Here is a 24,792-nt window from a genome sequence, read left to right on the forward strand (position 1 = left end):
AGTGCTACAGGTCAGTAGTCATTTAGGAAGGTTACCTTAGTGTTCTTGGGCACAGGGACTGTGGTCTGCTTACAACATGTTGGTATTACAGACTTGGACAGGGAGAGGTTGAAAATGTCTGTGAAGACACTTGCCAGTTGGTCAGCGCATGCTCGCAGAACACATCCTGGTAATCCGTTTGGCCCTGAATGTTGACCTGTTTAAAGGTCTTGCTCACTTTGGCTGTGGAGAACGTGATCACACAGTCATCTAGAACAGCTGGTCCTCTCATCCATGTTTCAGTGTTATTTGCCTCGAAGCGAGCAGAGAAGTAGTTTAGCTCGTCTGGTAGGCTCGTGTCACAGGGCAGCTCTCGGCTGTGCTTCCCTTTGTAGTCTGTAATGGTTTGCAAGCCCTGCCACATCCGACGAGCATCAGAGCCGGTGTAGTATGATTCGATCTTGGTCCTGTATTGATGCCTTGCCTGTTTGATGGTTCGTCGGAGGGCATAGCAGGATTTCTTATTAGCTTCCGGGTTAGAGTCCCGCTCCTTGAAAGCGGCAGCTATGACCATGAAGGCCTGATTCACACAATTTGCTCTGAACAGTTGATGTTGAGATGCATCTATTAATTGAACTCTTTAAGGCATATATTTGGGCTGCAATTTCTGGGGCTGGTAACTCTAGTGACCTTATCCTCTACAGCAGAGGTAACTCTGGGTCTTCCTTTCCTGTGGGGGTCCTCCTGAGAGCCAGTTTCATCATAGCGCTTGATGTTTTTTGTGACTGCACTTGAAGAAACTTTCAAAGTTCTTGAAATTACCTTAAAACCTGTTGGTGCCAGGAGTTCCTCTGTAGGAACACCCTCCCCCCCGTTCAGCTCAAACGGTGGCGCATGGAACGCAAAAATATTCTTAAAAATATTTAACCTCCACACATTATTAAGTCCAATAGCTCAAATGAAAGATAAACACCTTGTTCATCTACCCAGCATGTCAGATTTTTAAAATGTTTTACGGCGAAAACACACCACACATTTATATTAGACCACCACCGAAACAAAGACAAGCGGCAGCCATTTTGTCCCAGAAAATATAAAATTATAAAAGCAGGATTAAAAAATAAATCGCTCACTAACCTTTTGAAAATCTTCATCAGATGACAGTGATAGGACATGTTACACAGTACATTTTTTTTTTTTCAATAATATGCCATATATATCCATAAATGTCCATTTACAGTGTACTCATGTTCAGAAATTACTCAAAAATGCCCGCAGGAAACCTAGGTAGCTCGGCAAGATAACGTAAATAGACATCATAAACTTTGGCTAAATATACATGTTCTACATATAGTTAGAAAGATACACTGCTTCTTTATGCAACCGCTGTGTTAGATTTATTTTTAACGTTACAGAAATCGCACACTATTTCATATGCTGAGGCAGCGCTCAGTTCCAAGCTACATTTCCACGTAATGTTGGAGTCAACAGAAACACAGATTTAAGCATAAATATTCCCTTACCTTCGATGGTCTTCGTTCAGAATGTTCTGGAAGGGTTCATACTTACCCAATACATCGTTTGGTTTCAAGTCTTGCGTCTTTGTATTAGCTACTGCTAATAACATCAGCTGAAATGCACCCAAAACGTCCTCCGGTCCGGATAAGTTGCGCATCAAAACTTCAAAATTACACATTATATGTCGACTAAACAGGTCAAACTAAGTGCAGAAGCAAGCTTTATGATGTTTTAGACGTGCAAAACAAACTTCAATTCAACCGGGCATCGTTTGCTCTTCCCAGGAGTGCTGGCACAAAGGAATGGCTGTGACCAATTCGCGCCCTGACGCACAGGTTTTTTTATCGCGACACTTACTCCAACCACTCCTGTAGGGCCAATTCTCGCGCGATTTGAACGATTGAACGCTCCAAAGAAAGAGGACATCTAGTGGAAGAGATGGAAATTGTCCCCAGATCCATAAGTGGTCGGGAAGGGTGGGGGCATGACGTCAAAGTTGCTCCAACTTTCATGGCCACAAAAACTAGTTTGGAAGAATGCATGCCCTGTGAGTTCTGCTATACTTACAGACATAATTCCAACGGTTTTAGAAGCTTTAGAGTGTTTTCTATCCAATAATAATTATTATATGCATATATTAGCAATTTTTAATATATTTTTTTTTCAGTTTACTAGGGGTACCCAATTTCTCCAAAGGGGGCGTAAATCTGCCTGGCATCAACAGGTTAATGTCTTAAAGTAATGATGGTCCATCGTTTCATTTTGCTTATTTGAGCTGTTGATATAATATGGACTTGGTCTTTAACTAAATAGGGCTATATTCTGTATACCACCCCTACCTTGTCACAACACAACTGATTGGCTCAAACACATTAAGAAGTAAAGAAATTCCACAAGGCACACCTGTTAATTGAAATGCTTTCCAGGTGACTACCTCATGAAGCTGGTTGAGAGTGCCAATAGTGTGCAAATCTGTCATCAAGGCTACTTTGAAGAATCTCAAATATAAAATATATTTGGATTTGTTTAACACTTTTTTGGTTACTACATTATTACGTATGTTATTTCATAGTTTTGATGTATTCACTAGTATTCTACAATGAAGAAAATAGTACAAATGAATAAACTCATTCAAGGGTTTATGTGTGTCCAAAGTTATGACTGGTACTGTCTATATGGATGATTTAGAAAGCCAGGCACGTTTAGCAGTCAGGCTATTGATTATGGACCTAATTAAGTGGGTGTTTCCTCTGTCCTCAATTTTCGCTAATTTGAACATAGCAACATATAGGGAATTCGGCTGAGCGTCTCACTCGTTTGTGGCTTTCGTTCAAAATAAGTTAGATTATAATGCAATGTTAAAGGCACATTCTTTCTGACCGTCTTCAGCATATGCGGTCTCTCTCTTGCTCCAGCTCATTAAGTTTGAAATATTATGTGGATTATAATAAATTGACATATTTGTAGGGGTTGGTGCATTTTTTGTTAGGGCAAGTCAGGTCTGTGATATTGAGTTAGAAATGTAAAACTTTGGAGGAATGTAATACATTACAAGTTTGCGCTTTTTGGCCATTAGTCCATTAGTGGCCATTAGACTTTACAAAAGGACTAAACTCTGACTGACCACAGCACGTATCCGTAGTCTAAACTGTGGCACAAATTGGGGGATTTTTGACACCAAGCCGAGCTTTTGGAATAAATTAAGGTGTGAATGGAGGTGTGAATGGAAGTGTGAATGTGTCTGTCCGAGATTCTCTCTCTAGCACTAGAGTCCTGCATTGGGCAAAAAAAATCAGCTACTGTGAAAGAATACTTGTGGATATTGTTGGTTTCCTCTTTCGCTTGAAGAGGCCACACTCGCCTTGGAGGCAAGCAAACAGCCTGCTCTTCACCTGGTAATTATGTGGTTTCAAAGGATTAAGTGTCACCTACAGATGGATTTGTGGTGTCAGAGAGAAGCCAGCTGCGAGCCTGTGACCAGGCACGGTGGATGACATCTTTTTCCTGCACAGCATTTTGAAGAAATCGGAGTGACAAATGGATTGTTTTTGAAGTTATTGTTTTAGTAGCTTTATTTGTTGGCTAATATCAGAAGGATCTTTCAAAGCGATTTGAGTTGTCAATGTGCCACATTGCATTGTGAAAATAAAAATATATAATTCTTAATTTATGGCATGGTTTCTTTTTAGCCAAATGTTGAAAAGAAATGTAGGTAATGAGGAATAATAGCCTACTGTCTGTAGTGATAAAAACAATTGGGCTGAATACATGTATGTATTTATGGCCGCCTCGCTTCGCGTTCCTAGGAAATTATGCAGTATTTTGTTTTTTTTACGTTTTATTTCTTACATTAGTACCCCAGGTAATCTGAGGTTTCATTACATACAGTCGGGAGGAACTACTGAATATAAGAGCAACGTCAACTCACCATCATTACGACCAGGAATACGACTTTCCCAAAGCGGATCCTGTGTTTTGCCCACCACCTAGGACAATGGATCGGATCCCAGCCGGCGAACCAAAACAACGTCGCCGTAAAAGGGGCAGATGAAGCGGTCTTCTGGTCAGGCTCCGGAGACGGGTACATCGCTCACCACTCCCTAGCATACTACTCGCCAATGTCCAGTCTCTTGACAACAAGGTAGATGAAATCCGAGCAAGGGTAGCATTCTAGAGAGACATCAGAGACTGTAACGTTCTTTGCTTCACGGAAACATGGCTCACTCGAGAAAAGCTATCAGAGTTGGTACAGCCAGCTTGTTTCTTCACGCATCACGCCGACAGAAACAAGCATCTTTCTGGTAAGAAGAACTGTGTCACTGTGATTCTGTGATTCAAACAGTTTTAGAAACTTAAGAGTGTTTTCTATCCACATCTACTAATAATATGCAGATCTTATCTTCTGGGGATGAGTAGCAGGCAGTTGAATTTGGGCATGCATTTCATCCGGACGTGAAAATACTGCCCCCTGTCACCAAGAAGTTTTAATGCGAGTGTAGCGAAATGCTTGTGCTTCTAGTTCCGAAAATAGTGATATATTTTTTACATCAATTTTCCATTATTAAAGTGGCTGGAGTTCAGTCAGTATGTTGGCAGTAGCCACTCAATGTTAGTGGTGACTGTTTAACAGTCTGATGGCCTTGAGATAGAAGTCATTTTTCAGTCTCTCGGTTCCTGCTTTGATGCACCTGTACTGATGATCTTTATGGCCTTCCTGTGACATCGGGTGGTGTAGGTGTCCTGGAGGGCAGGTAGTTTGTGCAGACCTCACTACCCTCTGGAGAGCCTTGCGATGGTGGGCGGAGCAGTTGCCATACCAGGCGGTGATATAGCCCGACAGGATGTGAGCAATTTTGGTGACAAGTCGAATATCTTCAGCCTCCTGTGGTTGAAGAGGCGCTGCTGCGTCTTCTTCACCACGCTGTCTGTGTGGGTGGATCAATTCAGTTTGTCTGTGATGTGTACGCCGACTTTCTACCCTCTCCACTACTGTCCCGTCGTTGTGGATAGGGGGGTGCTCCCTCTGCTGTGTCCTGAAGTTCACGATCATCTCCTTTGTTTTGTTGACATTGAGTGTGAGGTCATTTTCCAGACACCACACTCCGAGGGCCCTCACCTCCTCCCTGTAGGCCATCTAGTCGTTGTTGGAAATCAAGCCTACCACTGTAGTGTCGTCCGCAAAGTTGATGATTGAGTTGGAGGCGTGCATGGCCGCGCAGTCGCGGGTGAACAGGGAGTACAGGAGAGGGCTCAGAACGCACCCTTGTGGGGCCCCAGTGTTGAGGATCAGCGAGGTGGAGATGTTGTTACCTACCCTCACCACCTGAGGGCGGCACGTCAGGAAGTCCAGTAACCAGTTGCACAGGGCGGGGTCGAGACCCAGGGTCTCAAGCTTAATGATGATTTTGGAGGGTACTATGGTGTTAAATGCTGAGCTGTAGTCGATGAACAGCATTCTCACATAGGTATTCCTCTTGTCCAGATGGGTTAGGGCAGTGTGGTTGCGATTGCGTTGTCTGTGGACCTATTGGGGTGGTAAGCAAATTGGAGTGGGTCTAGGGTGTCAGGTAGGATGGAGGTGATATGGTTCTTGTCTCTCAAAGCACTTCATGATGACGGAAGTGAGTGCTACGGGGCGGTAGTCGTTTAGCTCAGTTACCTTAGCTTTCTTGGGAACAGGGACAATGGTGGCCCTCTTGAAGCATGTAGGGAGAGCAGACTGGGATAAGGATTGATTGAAAATGTCCGTAAACACACCAGCCAGCTGGTCTGCGCATGCTCTGAGGACGCGACTGGGGATGCTGTCTGGGCCTGCAGCCTTGCGAGGGTTAACACGTTTAAATGTTTTATTCACGTCTGCTGCAGTGAAGGAGAGTCCGCAGGTTTTGGTTGCGGGCCGTGTCAGTGGCACTGTATTGTCCTCAAAGCGGGCAAAAAAGTTATTTAGTCTGCCTGGGAGCAAGACATCCTGGTCCGTGATGGGGCTGGTTTTCTTTTTGTAATCCATGATTGACTGTAGACCCTGCCACATACCTCTTGTGTCTAAGCCGTTGATTTGTGACTCTACTTTGTCTCTATACTGACGCTTAGCTTGTTTGATTGCCTTGCGGAGGGAATAGCTACATAGCTGTTTGTATTCGATCACCTTGCCCTGGTTAAAAGCAGTGGTTTCAGTTTCGCGCGAATGCTGCCATCAATCCACGGTGTCTGGTTTGAGAATGTTTTAATCGTTGCTATGGGAACGACATTGTCAATGCACTTTCTAATGAACTCGCTCACCGAATCAGCGTATTCGTCAATGTTGTTGTTGGAAGCAACGCGGAACATATCCCAGTCCACGTTTCTGTCTGTAGGCAGGGAGCAACAAAATGGAGTCGTGGTCATTTTTTCTGAAAGGAGGGCGGGGGAGGGCCTTATATGCGTTGCGGAAGTTAGAATAGCAATGATCCAAGGTTTTACCAGCCCTGGTTGCGCAATCGATATGCTGATACAATTTAGGGAGTCTTGTTTTCAGATTAGCCTTGTTAAAATCCCCAGCTATAATGAATGCAGCCTCAGGATATGTGGTTTCCAGTTTGCAAAGAGTCAAATGAAGTTCGTTTAGGGCCATCGATGTGTCTGCTTGGGGGGGGGGGGGGGAATATATATGACTGTGATTATAATCGAAGAGAATTCCCTTGGTAGATAATGTGGTTGACATTTGATTGTGAGGAATTCTAAGTCAGGTGAACAGAAGGACTTGAGTTCCTGTATGTTGTTGTGATCACACCACGTCTCGTTAATCATAAGGCATACCCCACCACCCCTCTTCTTACCAGAAAGATGCTTGTTTCTGTCGGCGCGATGCGTGAAGAAACCAGCTGGCTGCACCGATTCCGTTAGCGTCTCTCGAGTGAGCCATGTTTCCTTGAAGCAAAGAACGTTACAGTCTCTGATGTCTCTCTGGAATGCTACCCTTGCTCGGATTTCATCATCCTTGTTGTCAAGAGACTGGACATTGGCGAGTAGTATGCTAGGGAGTGGTGCACGATGTGCCCGTCTCCGGAGCCTGACCAGAAGAACGCTTCGTTTGCCTCTTTTACGACGTCGTTGTTTTGGGTCGCAGGCTGGGATCCATTCCGTTGTCCTGGGTGGAAGGCAGAACACAGGATCCGCTTCGCGAAAGTCATATTCCTGGTCGTACTGATGGTGAGTTGACGTTGCTCTTATATTCAGTAGTTCTTTCCGACTGTATGTAATGAAACCTACGATTACCTGGGGTACCAATGTAAGAAATAACATGTAAAAAAACAAAATACTGCATAGTTTCCTAGGAACGTGAAGCGAGGCGGCCATCTCTGTCGGCACCGGAGGTAGTGTGAATCCCGGAACATGAAGAATCCCGGAACATGTTTCAGTATGTGATAGCAAAACAGTCCTGTAGTTTAGCATCTGCTTCATCTGACCACTTTTTTTATAGACCGCTTCACTGGTGCTTCCTGCTTTAATCTTTGCTTGTAAGCATGAATCAGGAGGATTTGTGGTGGGATTTACCAAATGAAGGGTGAAGGAAAGCTTTGTACGCGCCTCTGTGTGTGGAGTACAGGTGATCTAGAATTTTTTTCCCTCTGGTTGCACATTTAACATTGATAGAGATTTGGTAGAACTGATTTAAGTTTCCCTGAATTAAAGTCTCCGGCCACCAGGAGCGCCGCCTCTGGGTGAGTGGTTTCCTGTTTGCTTATTTCCATATACAGCTGACTGAGTGCGGTCTTAGTGCCAGCATCTGTCTGTGGTGGTAAATAAACAGCTACGAAAAGTATAACTGAAAACTCTCTAGGCAAGTAGTGTGACCTGCAATTTATCACAATATACTGTACTTCAGGCGAGCAAAATCTAGAGACTTCCTTAGATTTCCTGCACCAGCTGTTGTTTAAAAATATGCACAGACCGCCCCCCTTCATCTTACCAGAGTGTGCTGTTCTATCTTGCCGGTGCAGCATATATCCTGCTAGCTGAATGTCCATGTCGTCATTCAGCCACGATTCCGTGAAACATAGGATATTACAGTTTTTGTTGTCCCGTTGGTAGGATATTCGTGATCGTACCTTGTCTAATTTATTGTCCAATGATTGCACGTTGGCGAGTAATATTGACAGTAATGTCAGCTTTCCCACTCCCCTTCTGTGGGTCCTCAAGACGCATCCTGCTCTGTGTTCCCTGTACCTGCATTTCTTCCTCTTGCAAATAAGTGGGATGTTGGCCTTGTCGGGTGTTTGGAGAATGTCCTGTGCCTCCTGCTTGTTGAAGAAAAAATCTTTGTCTAATCTGAGGTGAGTGATCGCTGTCCTGATATCCAGAAGCTTTTTTTTGCTGTAAAATACAGTTGCAGAACATTATGTACAAAATAAGTTACAAATAATGCGAAAAACATACACATAATAGCACAATTGGTTGGGCACCCGTAAAACTGCTGCCATTTCTTCCGGTGCCATTTTAGTGTATGTAAACTTCTGACCCTGTCACGCCCTGACCTTAGTTATCTTTGTTTTCTTTATTATTTTGGTTAGGTCAGGGTGTGACAAGGGGTGGTTTGTTGTGTTTTTGTCCTGTCTAGGGTTTTTGTATGTTGATGGGGTTGTTAACTAGTCTAGGTGTTTTGTCTGTCTATAGTTGCCAAGATTGGTTCTCAATTAGAGGCAGCTGTTTATCGTTGTCTCTGATTGGGAACCATATTTAGGCAGCCATATTCCTTGGGTAATTCGTGGGTGATTGTCTATGTACTAGTTGCCTGTGTCTGCACTTATTCTATGTAGCTGGCACGGTTGTTCTTTTTGTTTGTCTTTGTATAGTTCAGTGTTCTTCCTTCATTAAAGAAGATGTATTCAAATCACGCTGCGCCTTGGTCTCCTCACTACGACGATCGTGACAGACCCACTGGAATTGTGATACAGTGAATTATAAATGAAATATTCTTTCTGTAAACAATTGTTGGAAAAATGTACTTGTGTCATGCACAAAGTTGATGTCCTAACTGAAAAACTCAACTCTGGACCTCAAACCATTGTTCCCCTCTAATCAGGCACTGATTTAGTAAATAATTTGTGTTTGACCCAAGGACAGGGGGAGGGTCAACACTGTGTGGGGTCAAAATGACCTAACCCTCCCGCTGTCCTCGGGTCATTTTGACCCGACACTACAGAAGTCTCTAGCCTCCTGGTTTTCTGTTCTACCTGATAATTAATTATCCAAAATAATTACTAAATCAGTGCCTGATTAGAACGGAACAATGGTTTAAGGTCCAGAGTTGAGTTTGAAGGCTCTAGTGTATCTCATATCAGTAAGGAAATGTACATTATCTTGTGACACTGACAATGCAGTCATACATGACTACATAACCACATTGTGGGAGTTTTTTTTCATTACTTTAGTTACACACAGGCAGACAGAAACAGAACTCTGGCCACTCTATGAAACAAACACTTCCTCTTCTCTAACCAATACTACTGCACTCTCTCGCTCTGCCCCCCCCCCCCCCCCCCCCCAACACCCCTTCAGTGCCTAGTTGGCAAGGTGATAAAATCTACTGTTCTGCCCTTTCACATACAGGCCCACAGAAACAGACCTCTGGTCACTCTATGAACAAACAACTTTCTCTTCTCTAACCAATATTCCTGCTCTCTCTCTCTCTCTCGCTCTCTCTCTCTCTCTCTCTCTCTCTCTCTCGCTCTCTCTCTGCGCCCCCAACACCCCTCAGTGGCCAAGCCGGAAAGGTGGACAAATCTGCCGTTCTGCCCTTGAGCAAGGCAGTTAACCCCCAACAACAACTGCTCTGATTCAGAGGGGTTGGTATAAATGCAGAAGACACATTTCGGTTGAATGCATTCATTTTGGTTGAAGTGCAACTGACTTGGTATCCCTTTTCTCATTCCTTCGCCTCTTCCCACCCACCTTACTCTTCAAGCTTGACCTATATTTCACAGGGATTCACTGGATTGGGTGGAACACTGTTGCTCTCGGAAGCTCCCCGCCCTGAGAGATGCCAGTGTGTTCTCCTCCCAGATTGGAAGGGGGAGGGTCTTTAATAATTAAAATACAGACAAACAGAAACACAACAGGAGCCAAACAGAACAGCAGCCTATAGCCACAGGACCAACAGCAGCATGGCACCATGCTATTGTGTTCTCTCTTTCCAACATCTGCCTGCCTCTGCCGGAAGTGTTAGCCCACTCAGCATTTTGTTGCATTATGAATCGCTGTAGTAATTGTTTCATTAGGAACACATCCTCATTAGGTTTCACTCTCCAGATAAACACATCCGCTCACAGTAGATCATGTGAATGCTCTAGGGATGTGTGTGCATGCCCTGCAGATATAAAATGTGCCCTGTTTGCGTGTGTATGTTGTTTTGGAGACTAGTAAAGTGTATGTGTGTGTTATGGCCCAGGTTAACCAGCTCTGACATTATTATCACTGTTGTGGCTCAGCTAAACAAACTGTCTGAGCTTCTGTTTTAATAACCAGCTCTGAGCGCACACACACACACACACACACACCAAACACACACCCCAAACACACACACAAAACACACACACACACACACACACACACACACACAGATTAGTTAGTGTTTGTATAAGCCTCACCCTGTAGCATCCCAGGGTGTTGGAGCACTTCAGGGTAGAGCACAAGGGAAAAGCAGAAAGGTTTTGTCCATTTTCTCTTTAATCTCTTAGTGTTGGATCCTTTAGAGAGAGTGCGAACCCTCCCATTACCATAGTTGCCCTGACAAGGATAGCTTGCCTGAGGGGGAGCGTTTCAAATATGCAAATACATTTTCTCACCCCACAGAGGGAAGAAAAAAATTGAGGCTGTTCCAAACGTTTGGCTGACTAGTCTCATCGTCATGGTGACTGTCAGGCTATGACTAGGCAATATCAAACTATCCAGAATTCTCTGAAAAACAGTCACCGTTACAACGCTATGGTAACAGGAACTAGGAACCTTTCGACATTGTTGGAGTGTTAAGCAATTGGATGATGATGAAATGTTTTTCAAAGTGTTTGATTTTAGGAGAATCTCTGAATTCTTAGAATGTCTATTCATTCAAAAAAGCTACAACTTCTAGATAAGTGAAAAGTTATTTTGGACAAAGAGGAAACAAATCACTGACCAAGGTTGCTTCGAATTGAGCACTAGTACACCGTAACTAAAGTGACATTAAAACTTACCTCTTTATATCACAGGAGGTTGTTGGCACCTTAATTGGGGAGAATATGAATGTGTTAATGACTGGATCGGAATAGGTGGAATGGTATCAAATACATCAAACACGTGGTTTCCAGGTGTACGATGCCATTCCATTTGCTCCGTTCCGGACATTATTATGACCCTCAGCAGCCTCCGGTGCCATATTTTGTATCCACGTATCACCTGGCTTCTCATAAGTGTCAGGCAGCTGTAATGTTGCATCATTTTCTGGCTACACCTCCCCCACACTTACTAGCATGCTACACAGTTTCCCTCTGCAAGGGTTCTCTGTTGACTCGCTGGAAGGCAGATGGAACCACCAGCATACCTTTTCAGAGCCAATAGATGGAATCACCCAGGTATGCTGGTGGTTCCATCTGCCTTCCAGCGAGTCAACAGAGAACCCCTGTGGCACGCCCCTATAACTTTGAAACTTTGCTTGAATCAATGGGTTGTTTGCTTTTGTCATTACTTGGTTGTTAGTGTTTGCTTGGTGTGGTATTGTGTATGATCTTACTGGAAGCCGTGTGTATTCACAAGGGTATTTGTGGTAAATGTGGTCAATGACAAGTCCAGACCGTAGGCGTTTATGATGATTGACATGCGTCATGTGACGTCAGAGGCGTTTGGCCAGGCAGCTAGCGTTGGGTGACAGAACCTAGTTTCTTGTTCCCCTTTTGTTTTGGGAGAACTGTGATGGAGCCTTCAAAGGGGGAGTGTGGAGTTGGCACTCAGGTGATTATTTAGATACATCCTGAGGCAGAGAGTATCAGCGAAACACCTCTCACAACAGAAACACTACCAGACTGCTTCTTCAGGGAGGCACAGGGACCAGCCAGATAATACAAGGTCTGGGAGAGAGGGAATGCTGAAGAGAGAGACATAGAGCGAGACAGACAGAACTAGTGGAGGACAGACAAAAGAGGGTGAGAGAGAAAAGTGCAGTGTAACAAAGTGGGAGAGTGAAAGAGAGATCGACTGAATGAGTGGGGCTTCAGAGCGAGATTAGGGTGTGCTGTGTATGTGTGTCTAAGAGAGAGAGAGAGAAAGGGAGCGAGAGAGAGGAGAGACCATTCCCCAGAGGTTTGGTCTAGCTCCCAGTAATATAAGTTTATTTGCACAGCAGGACCAGTAACAACCTGCTTTGTCAGAGTAACTTACTGTTCTGTCGTCCCAACAGCAGGTCACTGAAGACAGAAGGAAAAACACTAAGGTTGATTTGGGACCTAGCGTGCCAGAAGGGAGTGTGCGGGGCTTGTTTATGACATATCTTGTGTTGAAGAGAGTGTGTGTGAGAAACACTGCATGTGTTTGAGTGAGTGAGTGAGTGAGTGAGTGAGAGTGTGTGTGTGTGTGTGTGTGTGTGTGTGTGTGTAAGAGAGTTCAAGGATGACCAGGAGGTCAGTTAATGGTGAGGGGACTGGGGTGAACAACAACCCCCAAAATGGGGGACACCCAGGGGATACTCCTGTCCCAAAAGAGGACCCTGACTCTCCGCACGGAAAGGTAGAGCTTAAGAAGAAGGTGACCCTGCTTCGGGGAATCTCCATCATCATAGGGACTATCATCGGCGCGGGAATCTTCATCTCTCCCAAGGGAATCTTGAAGAACTCTGGGAGTGTTGGAATGTCTCTGGTGGTGTGGATTGCCTGTGGAGTACTGTCTCTGTTTGGTGAGTCACACGTGTTTGTCGCCACGACGACACCCCACCTCCTCAGGGAGAAAGGGAGGGAGAGTGGAGACAGACCTGAGTAAAGGTGTGCAGAGTGGTTTTATGATGCGAGTGAACTGAAGGTACGGGGAAGGAGCTTTTGTGTTTTTATTGCAGTTCAGTCTATTGGGTTACGACTCCCTTGCTTCCCCTTCCTTGAAGACACTAGAGCTGATGCCTCCTTAAACAAAGTGCTAAACTTGTAAAGCAGCTTTTCTTGAGACAATGAGTGTGATTTAAAGCTTAGGGGGATGGATGAACTTTGCTAACTGTCTGCTGCTATGGGAAAGCTTCCGCTTCTACCCTAGTATTATTTCATCATGAAACTGTAATTACAGCAGCGTTATTGTAGCTACTGCCTTCTAACTAACCATCAAACTGCTGAAACCTCAATTACCCTTTACGTTAACCTATCTTGCATTTTCTCTTTCTCTCTCTCGCTCTGACGCACGCACACACAGACAGACACACACAAGTGCACGCACACTCACTCAGTCACTCAGTCAGTCACTCACTCAGTCACTCACTCAGTCACTCACTCACTCACTCACTCACTCACTCACTCACTCACTCACTCACTCACTCACACACACAGAGCTGTAGGATCTTAAAGGGACACTCCTTACCCAGAGTCAGATGAACTCGTGGATACCATTTTTATTTCTCTGCAACTAGGAACTGGGAAGTTAGCAGTAGTTTGAGTCAATGCTAACTAACTTCCTTCATATTGCACGCAGACATGTTAAAATGACAAAATCCTACAGTGTCCCTGTAATTTGACCAATACTGTCACAGCAAAATAATCCTGCAGCAACAATAATTTTAACATTTATGTTTCTTGAGCAGTGGCTAGGCTATTAACTGGCCAAAAGTAGGTTACATGAAAGTGCAATAGTGTTAATCTAGCCATGTGTTAGTGTTGGCATTCAGTCAATTTATGTAAATCACGAAGCTCATCTGCATCTCCTGGAAAATTCTCAGCAAAAACATTGATGAAATTTAGGTCCTACAGACCTGTACAATGCATACAATGAAAAATACAAGGAATCACGCTTTCCTCTTACAGTAGCCACTTACCTGTTTGTTGTTGTAGATGTGTAGCCAGTTTCCTGTCCTAAACCTTTCCCTCTCTCCTATCCCAGGGGCCCTGTCCTATGCAGAGCTGGGAACCAGCATCAAGAAATCTGGAGGACATTACACCTATATTCTGGAGGCCTTTGGACCACAGATGGCCTTCATACGTCTCTGGGCTGACATCATCGCCATCAGGTGTGTGTGTGTGAAAGTATTTATTGTGTGTGTATCTTGTATGTGTGTTTGCGCGCGTGTGTGTGTGACACAGACAGAGGCAGGAAGTGGGGTAGACACTTGCAATGCAGTGTGTGCATATCACTCTATACTGTCTGTTTGTGAGAAGGGGAGGGGCATTCTAGCGTTGATCTCAGCGTTGTACAGGTAGTAAAGCCTCTCTGATCCCATCCTGGTCCGTTGATACCCGCGTTAGCAGAGCAGTGTAAACAAACCTGCTATACTATACTGTACTACAGAGTATCATCGGGCTAGGGGGGACGTATGGTTTTGGGTATATGGGAAATGAACAGTGATCGGGGATGAGCCCACAGACTGGGAAACAGTTATTAGATTATTATTAGAGCCAAGATCAATAGAAAACGCTGGAATTGATTCACTTCCACGTGTGGAAGAAATGTGTGTTTGCTATTTTGGATACTTAGTGTGTACGTCTTACCTGCTGTGTAGTGTAATAATGTCTCAGTGTTCTGAGAATAAAGTTTGACGGTTATTAGCTTCTACATGTCTGACCAGATTTGTTCCAGATATTCTGAATACATAACATTTTCCATTTCATTCTGGACACAGAGTACCTTTAGTTATATGTATTTACTCAATGTACTATTCTATTCTATTCTATTGTATCCATTTCATATCAATATTAATCATATATATTTTTTCATGTTTTTTTGTCTCAACTGAACCTAACAGACATCTTTGAGTTAGTAACCACTGAATATCATTAATAACAGTTAATTGACTGTTATAAACAAGTGTGAGGTTGTGTAAGACAGGTCAGTTAGAGGTCAAATGCTCCCCAACACTCTGAACAGTGCATGCGGCCCCAGATCTCACAGCTTTGTGGGTCAGCATTTCCGGTCGATGTGTTTACTGCATGTGTATTTTTGGGTCCGTGTTTTGGGGTCTGTGTGTGATGGTGTTGTTTGTTCTAGACCTGCAGGGTTGGCAGTGATATCCCTGGCCTTCGGACAATATATCCTGGAGCCCATATTCATGCCGTGTGGAGTGCCAGAGATTGCTATCAAACTGGCCACCTCTATAGGAATAAGTACGTCTAAGATTTATGCTACTGTATTATATTGAATTGAACAAACGTTTGGAATATAGGATTTTAGTGCTTATCAGTGAGATGGTTCAACTGAATGTAAGATACCGGTCAGTTTCACATAAAGTGTTTGTGTGTGTGTGTGTGTGTGTGTGTGTGTGTGTGTGTGTGTGTGTGTGTGTGTGTGTGTGTGTGTGTGTGTGTGTGTGTGTGTGTGTACTACTCCACAGCGTCAGTGATGTATCTCAACAGTATGAGTACGAGCTGGACAAACAGGATTCAGATCTTCCTCACCTTCTGCAAGCTGCTGGCTGTCGCCACCATCATCGTACCTGGCCTCTATATGCTCTTCAAAGGTTAGCCTTCGTCATCTTAATCCTCATCATTCTCATCATCACCATCATCATCCTCATCATACTCATCCTCATCCTCCTCATCCTCACATTAATCATCACATTCATCCTCATCATCATTATCATCCTCATCATTGTCATCATCCTCATTTTCACATGAATCATCACCATCATCATCCTCATCATTCTCATCATCATCATCCTCATCATCACATTTATCCTCATTGTCATTATCATGTTCATCCTTATCATCATCCTCATTATCACATTAATCATCATCATCATCATGACATTCATCCTCATCATCATTATCATCCTCATTATCACATTAATCATCATCATCATGACTTTCATCCTCATCCTCATCATTATCATCGTCATCATCCTCATTATCACATGAATCATCATCCTCATCATCACCATCATCACATATTTTACACTGGATTAAAACAATACAAATGGCATGCTTATGCTCACATCACATTGAATCTGACACTCTTTCTTGGCTCTCATCAAAAACCTTGAAACCCCGTTTGTGGTATAGGGTTATATTTGTTTGTTTGTTACAGGGACATTCCACAGATACCAGGTGTACTTTAACTAGACGATTAAACGCAACTCCACGGTGTGTAATGGCTACAGAGTACCTGTTCGACACATTACAGGCTATAATAACTACAGCGTGGCTGCAGGCCTATACATAGCTAACAGACTTTTAGAGGGTTATTATCTGCCCCTTTGGAAGTGTGTTCCATTAGACAGAAATACACTACATATGTGTGTATTGTATTGGAATGCTCTTGGGGGTGCATTCTTACACATACCCATGCTGATATACTTAGAAAAATGCACCTAGTCAAACAATCAATATTCTAAACAAATTTAGAATAAATTTTCTTTGGTGTTTGTGTAAGTCCTTCTTGTGTGTGTGTCTCACTCTGTGTGTGTGTGTGTGTCTCACTCTGTGTGTGTGTGTGTGTCACTCTGTGTGTGTGTGTGTCTCACTCTGTGTGTGTGTGTCTCACTCTGTGTGTGTGTGTGTGTGTCTCACTCTGTGTGTGTGTGTATGTGTGTCTCACTCTGTGTGTGTGTGTCTCACTCTGTGTGTGTGTGTGTGTGTGTGTCACACTCTGTGTGTGTGTGTGTCTCATTTTGTGTGAGTGTGTCTCACTCTGTGTGTCTGTCTCACTCTGTGTGTGTGTGTCTCACTCTGTGTGTGTGTGTGTGTGTGTGTGTGTGTGTGTCTCAATCTGTGTGTGTGTGTGTGTCTCACTCTGTGTGTGTGTGTGTGTCTCACTCTGTGTGTGTGTGTGTGTGTGTCTCACTCTGTGTGTGTGTGTATGTGTGTCTCACTCTGTGTGTGTGTGTCTCACTCTGTGTGTGTGTGTGTGTGTGTGTCACACTCTGTGTGTGTGTGTGTCTCATTTTGTGTGTGTGTGTCTCACTCTGTGTTTGTGTGCACACAGGGGAGACTAGGAACTTTGAGAATGCGTTTGAGGTCAGTAATATCAAGCTCACAGGTCTTCCTCTGGCCTTCTACTCTGGGATGTACGCCTATTCTGGGTGGTAGGTATGGACTTCTTATAACTTGACTAGCTCTTATATCTAATTCTAGGTGACACTTTGCATGAAGCCAACAGGTATAATGCATTATTGACTTGTCATGAGCTCTTGTTATCTATATCCTAATGTCATATTGTTGTAAATCTCTAACTTTTATCCAACAGGTTTTACCTTAACTTTGTGACTGAGGAAGTGGAGAATCCAGAAAAGTGAGTTTCTTATTTCATATCTCATTTACACAGGTTTGCCTCATCGTAAGGTGAGATCAAGTTATATTTTGATTGGATTGTCGGTCTCAAATTTGGACATATCCTCAGGACTGTGCCATTGGCCATCTGTATCTCCATGGCGATAGTCACTTCCTGCTACGTGCTGACCAATGTGGCGTACTACACTGTAATGTCAGCAGAGGAGCTGTTGGCCTCGCAATCCGTCGCCGTGGTAAGGCATCTAACAAACTCTCTGTCTATCGGCCAATTTCATTGACACTGATCTTACTACCCCCCCCCCCCCCCCCCCCCCCCGAGTCCTATAGATTTCTGTGTGTGATGTATTGCTACACTTGAGGTGTAATGACTGCAGTCTTAGACCTCGTTCATCTGGGCCTAATTCCATCTAGCTCTGAGGAGTGACTGATCGGCGGTGTTGCTTTCCTGCACTCTAAACTGCTCTTAACCTTTCATCATTAGTGGGACGCCAAGCCCAACACCTATGCTTCCCAGTATGGCCTAATGTGATTCCACACAGTCCATCCCTCTCAATAATAATTACATTAGGTCCAGTGTAAATTGCATAGTCTTAGACAGAGCCTAAAATTAGTCTGCATGCTGTTCTCCGGCCAGTTTGGTGTCAGGGGAGATTCATTCACTAAAAGGGCTCTGATCTGATCAGGCTTTTTTAAAGGAGTTTGTTTCATTACAGTTTAAAAGGTTGGTGGTGCTGCTCTTAAGGAAAGACTGAATGCATCTAGCTACCTATGTTCTTAAACTAGATGTTCAGTGAATTGAGAATCTTTCTCTGTATCTCTTTGTCCCTGTTTGGTTCATACTATTTCTCTCTCTCTCTCTCTCTCTCTCTCTCTCTCTCTCTCTCTCTCTCTGTCTCTCTCTCTCTCTCTCTCTCTCTCTCTCTCTGTCTCTCTCTGTCTCTCTCTCTCTCTCTCTCTCTCTCTCTCTCTCTCTCTCTCTGTCTCTCTCTCTCTCTCTCTCTCTCTCTCTCTCTGTCTGTCTCTGTCTCTGTCTCTGTCTCTGTCTCTCTCTCTCTCTCTCTCTCTGTGTTTTGTGTGCAGACATTTGCAGAGAAGACGATGGGGAACTTCTCGGTGGCAGTGCCGGTATTTGTAGCCTTGTCGTGCTTCGGTACGATGAACGGCTGCTTGTTCGCTTTCTCAAGGTGGGCTGCGTCAACACAGGTGTCAAACCACACAGCCTTGGCTAGCTTTTCCTGCCAAGGAGAATGACAAAATGCCTTCCCTCCCTGACACACAACTGTGTGTGAGGAATCTCGCCACTTTTTTTTTTTCTTCATTCAACTGCCAAACTGTGTTATGCAGAAGTTTGGATGTGGAGGTCGAACATGGAATACGCAGTATAGTGGTATAGTGAAAACAAAATAGCTGACATTGCTTTACTTAGACACTGCCAACTTTAATAGAGGAATAACAAAAGAGTGAGTTCTTGGGCGCCGTACTGCTATGTCTGACCCTGTAAACCAACACATTTCACTGCACCTGTCCAGTGTATGTGACAATAATACAATATATATGTTGTTTTGTGCTTTTTCTTTTGGCTCTGACGATGATGAAGTGTTGTTTTTGATAGTATTTCACATTTTCTCATGTAACCCTGAAGATTGTGTTGGTCATTCTAGAATGTTTTATGTGGCGTCACGAGAAGGCCATCTCCCTGAGGTTCTGTCCATGATCCACGTCCGCAGACACACACCTTTGGCAGCCGTCATCATTCTGGTCAGACAAACATTTTTTTTTAAATACACACAGATCAGGGACCGGATTCACAGAACCTTAAGAAGCAATTTCTTCTATAGACTATAGACTTAAGAAGAAAGTTAAGCAAAGTTGCTATTCCTCAAAAAGGTTATTGGAAATGTTCTTGCGCTGTTTCTTATGTTATGTTTCTTATGTTAAGATAAAGGTTAAGAAGAAATTAGATTTTTTTTAAATTAAGTTCTTCGAAGCTAAACCCTTGTCTTAAACTCAGGGCAGTGAGAGAAAAAGCTCATGAAAGCAATTGACCATGTTTATTTCACACAAACTTTATCGGAAAGTTTGAGTATTGATTATTTTAAACAGGTTTAAGAACCGTAATCTCAGCAAGAAATATGCTAAAATGATTGCCATTGCTATATAGCTAAATTGGTTGCCTAGCAACACACATCTTAAGAAGATTCGTTAGAAGATATTTGAGAAGTTCATGAGAAAATCATTCAATCTTAAGATATTGTTGAGGAATTGCGCTTACGAATGAACTTCGTATTTCTTCTCTTAAGAAGCGTCTTAAGTTTTTGTGAATCTGGGCCCTGTTCTTTAGAGTTCACAATTTATACTTTGCATTCCTTCCTGTACTCATCGTTTGCATGTTTAACTGTTAACATTCTTTGTGGTTACCTTTTAGCATCTCTACGTAATCCTCATTGGATCTGTGTGTGTTCTCTGCGTGTGTGTGTGTGTGTGTGTGTGGTCTTTCTCTGTGTGTGTCTCCAGTACCCTATGACGGTGTTCCAGCTGTTTGTGGGAGATATCTACAGCCTGCTGAACTTCATGAGCTTCCTCCGCTGGCTCTTCATTGGTGTGGCTGTGCTGGGCCTCATCTACATGAGATACACACGCCCTGACATGCCACGTCCTTTCAAGGTCAGTCCAACACACGTGAACACACACATACCCACATACACACACAGACAGGCATGTAGTCACAGACACACATTCACATACACACTTCAAAGTCAATGATGACACCTCTCCTTCGGTGCCACTTCCTGTGGCTGTGGAGGCCGATGCAGGAGCCGCAGATAATCAAGCATCTTGCACACATGGACACACAAATAGAGCATGGATCTGTCTGATGGCTGTCTTAGTCAACTAATGAACGCTTTATGGAATTGATCCTTGAGTCCTTTGTACTTCTTTGTCTTTCTCCCCAGGTTCCTCTTTTCATTCCAGCCATTTTCTCCCTCACCTGTTTCTTCATGGTGTTCCTGTCTCTCTACTCCGACCCCGTCAACACAGGGATAGGATTCGCCATCTCACTAACAGGAATCCCAGCCTACTATATCTTCATTGTGTTTGACCGCAGACCCAAGTGGCTACAGAAGAGTTTAGGTAACACGCTACCTACACGTAGGAGCCATTACATGGACTTTACATAACAGTGAAAATCACACATACTACTGACATACAGACTGCAAAGGATTGATCAGTGCTTCAGTGGACCATGAAACTATACATGCATTGCTTACCATCACATATAAGCAATTTCCAAAACATTTTCTGCATTGCATCCTATTGCAATTGCTGCATTAATACCAGTAATGTGTCCATTTGGACACTGCAAATAATCTTGTCCTAACCACAATGGTATCATAAATGTTTTTCTGTGTATTTTATTCTGTCGTCAGATTCCATTAACAGATCTGTCCAGATCATCCTGGAGGTGATCCCAGCAGAACACTGAGATCCCCACACCAGATCCGTATTTATGATCATCCACACCACAGGAGAACAGGATCGGGGTGTATGAGTGGAATGGTATCAAATACATTAAACACATGGTTTCCAGGTGTTTGAAGCCATTCCATTTGCTCTGTTTAGGCCATATTCGTTTGAGCTGTCCTCTCCTCAGCAGCCTCATGTGCTCCACACCCAAGGACATCACACCGATGGCCTCTTCTATTGTATCATTTCACATTATACATTATTATGAGTCTCCCATCCTGCTGACCTTATCTAGGCAGGCTTCATTTCACATTACCAATTCAAACCGCCTCAATACTCTCTCTTCTCTCCTCACCCGAGTATTTTAAATGGAGTGGCCAGGCAGGCAGGGAGGTGAGGCTGTGTGCTTTGTGTGTGTCCCTGTGTGGGATTTGTAGGTAATCCATCTCTGTAACCACTACCCTACGGCTCCAGTCTGCAGTGGGAGCCCAGCCTCTTAGAAATGCAACAGCTTTTACTGTTGATAAGATTCCAGGGAATCCTTGTAAGCTTGGAGTACAACTATCTTTGGCTACAATTGCAGTTATATTTGTGTCATTGTTACAGCTAGCATTAGCCATAATTACAGCTAGTGTTAGCGACATTCAGACCTAGCTTCAGTCATTGTTACACCTAGCATTAGCCACAATCACAGCTAGCATTAAGTCAAAGTCATCACTAGCATTAGCCACTGCTAGAATTAGCATTACACTAGATACTCAGTTTTCACCAGATCATTCAGGATGTACACAGTATGTACCGTAGGCTACCCATTGTTATTTCTATATTTTAGGAAATAAAGACCGATCCGTGAGTGTTAATTGATGTCTGTTCCATAGTCTGAGTAAGAAAAGCACTCCCTTCAAATATGTAAACATCATTAGAACAGTAAAGTGTGATTCATACTCAATCTACAGATGCCTGTGAAACATGATGTCCTTACACAAATGACAACTAACACAAATTACAACTAACACAAATGACAACTAACACAAATGGGATACACTTTTATATTGAACCTTTTTTTTGAAAACACGTATGTTTAGAAATGATGTCCTGCATAACCTGAGAAAAACTCATCTGATTTCATGGAAAATAAAAACAGATTTTTTTTCAATCTGAGAGAAACTCTACTTTTGTATTCTGCAGACAATGAACGACAATTTGCACAAGGGATAAACATTTTATTTTCACTTGGTGGAGATGGAAACCTTAAGAGACGATGTCTGCGTATAAAACAGTTTCCACACCATGTGCAGAATCTGTGTGTGTGTGTGTTTGTGTGTGTGTGTGGGTGTGTGTGTGTTTGCATGTGCTCTGGCTTAATTTAAGCCTCAAACGCGCTGGGCAGAAGAGCTCTATTACCACAGATGATTCACACCAGGATTATTCAAGCTGTGAAACCAACAGAAACCCTTTCCATCGAGAAACACACACAAACACACACTCAAACACACACACACACACACACACACACACACACACACACAAACACACACTCACACGCTCGCTGTATGCCAGGATGCTGGCTGGGTACCAGAGGCTAATGCTCTCACACACACATGTGAGTGAGCACACTGCCAGAGTCCTGGCTAGTAGCCCAGAGTAGAGACAGAAAGAGAGCATCCCCCTGCTACTGCACAGCCAGGACCAGGCACATTGCCCAACTGAGAGAGAGAGCTAGTGTGTGTGTGTGTGTCTGCATTCCCATCTTACTAAGATGACTTGCATATCGTGCATTATATTGAGAAGTTGCCTAGAAACATATGGCTAGATCATGTTGACACATGAAATGACTTCATTTACTTACAATCTCCCTCTTGTTGGCAGGTCTGTGTAATCTCCGCTTCTCCTCCTCCTTCTCCTGTATGTTGTTCAGTACTGTCTCTGAGTCTGACCTTTCCTTCTGCTGAGCAACACACGCATACACACGCATGCACACACACACACACACACACACACACACACACACACACACACACACACACACACACACACACACACACATACATACACACAAAGACACGTGCGCACACACGCATGCACCCACACACACACACACACACACAATCTCTCTCTTTTCCCGATGTCTGCTCACAGCATCCTTTTCTGCATTGCACCTCTTCCCCTGCAGTTTACTAAAAAGACACAAGGGGGCGATACAGTGCAATGTAACAGTCTTGTGAGGGGAAGTTAGTTGGTAAAAAGAGACTAAACATGAGACATTTAAATCTGAGTCACTCTATCTGTACAGCCCATCTCCACCTCTCTCTGCTCCAGGCAGGAATAAGGAACGTAAACATTGTTCCCTCTGGTTGAAACCATGACCCTGTTCTATTGGCGTACCTACAGTACTTCTGTAGGTAACAGGTTAATGTTTCTATCCAACTACAATTGTAGGTTTCTAGATGCAAACAAAATGGATTCCTCTTTCTTTTCTCATTAAAGGGAGAATTCACCCAAATTACAAAATGACATGTTGGTTTCCTTACCCTATAAGCAGTCTATGGATTAACATGTTTGCGTTGCGGGTCCAAATCATCCAAACGTATCTAAAAATGCATTGTGTAACTCAATGAAGTTACCTATAGATGATGTAACGAAGCGAACCAAGCAAACCATTGGCTTGCATCGGATTTGTGTCACAAATGCTGAAAAGATAGCATTTGAGACAGTGGCCAGGTAAAAATCTATGTCATATCTTGTCCATAAACTGCTTATAGGGTAAGGAAACCAATGTGTAATTTTGTAATTTGGGTGAACTATCATTTTGAGTGGAGGATATAAACTGATATGCATGAAATAAACCACAGTGGACAACAGGCCACACATAGCAACCACGTAGTAACAACACAGTGTTTCAATTCAATGAGACCACAGTGAAACCCGAAGATGGGGGATAGAGTGATGGAGAGAGAGAGAGGGCAGTACTGACAGGATATGGAGAGAGAAAGAATGAGCGAGAGAGAGAGAGAGAGAGAGAGAGAGAAAGAATGAGCAAGAGAGAGAGAAAGAGAGAGAGAGGAATAGGGAATTGAAAAAAAAGACCAAAACAAACAGAGAGACTCATTCATAGCTGGAATGCCAGAGGGCTGAGATGTAGGTGACCTCTAACCTTGTTACTGTGGGGTCAGAGGTCACATGGTGTAATAGGTTTATTAGAAGCTCTATCAGGCGGCGGTAGTGTGACTCAGACCCCTTGAGGGTGAGTCAGTCTACTGGCCCAGTATGACTAATCTTGCTAACGGAATGTGGGGATTGAAAGGTGTGTGTGTGTAGAGGGTATAGTGGAAGCCTGAAGGGTTGTGAGACACTGCCATTAAAAGAGCAGGATGCCTTCAGGTGATGGGGTTCCACCCACTCTCAAGATTCTGTGTGCCTGATTCCTCTCTCTGTGTGAGTTAGGTTAAAGTTTATAGTAATGCTGTTTACGTAACTTTCCATGCATGCTTGCACATGTGCGGCCACATGTGTGTGGAAAAGGCCTGTGGTGTTGTTCTGTCACTGTGGCTGACAGAGCGACTGTCGTTGTGACTCACCTGAAGTGAGTAATAGTGAACACACAGTATATAAGGATGGAATGGTCCACATCCACCCTGCTTGACAGACCCTCTAATTATAACAGAGGACTGGGCGGCTGCCCTCGGGTCACTTAATGGGTTAACCATTGGTGCATGAACACACACACACGCCAACACACACACTGCAGGCACTATGAGCTAAGTGCATTGTCACAACGCTTTAATCAGAACAATGTGACTGTAGTTCATGTTGTGCTGTAATGCAAATTCACTTTCAGTTTCATTTTCTGTGGATGTCACAGTGAATAATAAAAGACTAATATTCAACAGCTTACTTTACGTCGCTTCCT

The 24,792-nt window shown here is 43.6% G+C and overlaps 1 protein-coding gene across 2 annotated transcripts; it reads left to right on the plus strand.

Moving 5' to 3' along the window:
• The first annotated feature begins 11,626 nt into the window (after positions 1-11,626).
• Positions 11,627-22,045, plus strand: LOC110487732 (cystine/glutamate transporter). Of its 2 annotated transcripts, none has more exons than XM_036942955.1 (13): positions 11,627-12,152; positions 12,407-12,898; positions 14,080-14,206; positions 15,181-15,296; positions 15,524-15,649; positions 17,113-17,212; positions 17,374-17,418; positions 17,527-17,650; positions 18,498-18,601; positions 19,079-19,175; positions 19,932-20,081; positions 20,372-20,549; positions 20,846-22,045. In XM_036942955.1, exons 2-13 carry the CDS (start codon positions 12,616-12,618, stop codon positions 20,899-20,901), a joined length of 1,506 nt encoding a protein of 501 aa, XP_036798850.1. In that variant the 5' UTR covers positions 11,627-12,152; positions 12,407-12,615; the 3' UTR covers positions 20,902-22,045. The 2 variants fall into 2 exon arrangements, with proteins under 2 accessions (XP_036798850.1, XP_036798851.1); XM_036942956.1 differs by having other exon boundaries at positions 11,627-11,961.
• Positions 22,046-24,792: the final 2,747 nt, after the last annotated feature.

The sequence above is a fragment of the Oncorhynchus mykiss genome, chromosome 14, assembly GCF_013265735.2.
Source record: "Oncorhynchus mykiss isolate Arlee chromosome 14, USDA_OmykA_1.1, whole genome shotgun sequence".
Classification (NCBI taxonomy): Eukaryota; Metazoa; Chordata; class Actinopteri; order Salmoniformes; family Salmonidae; genus Oncorhynchus; species Oncorhynchus mykiss.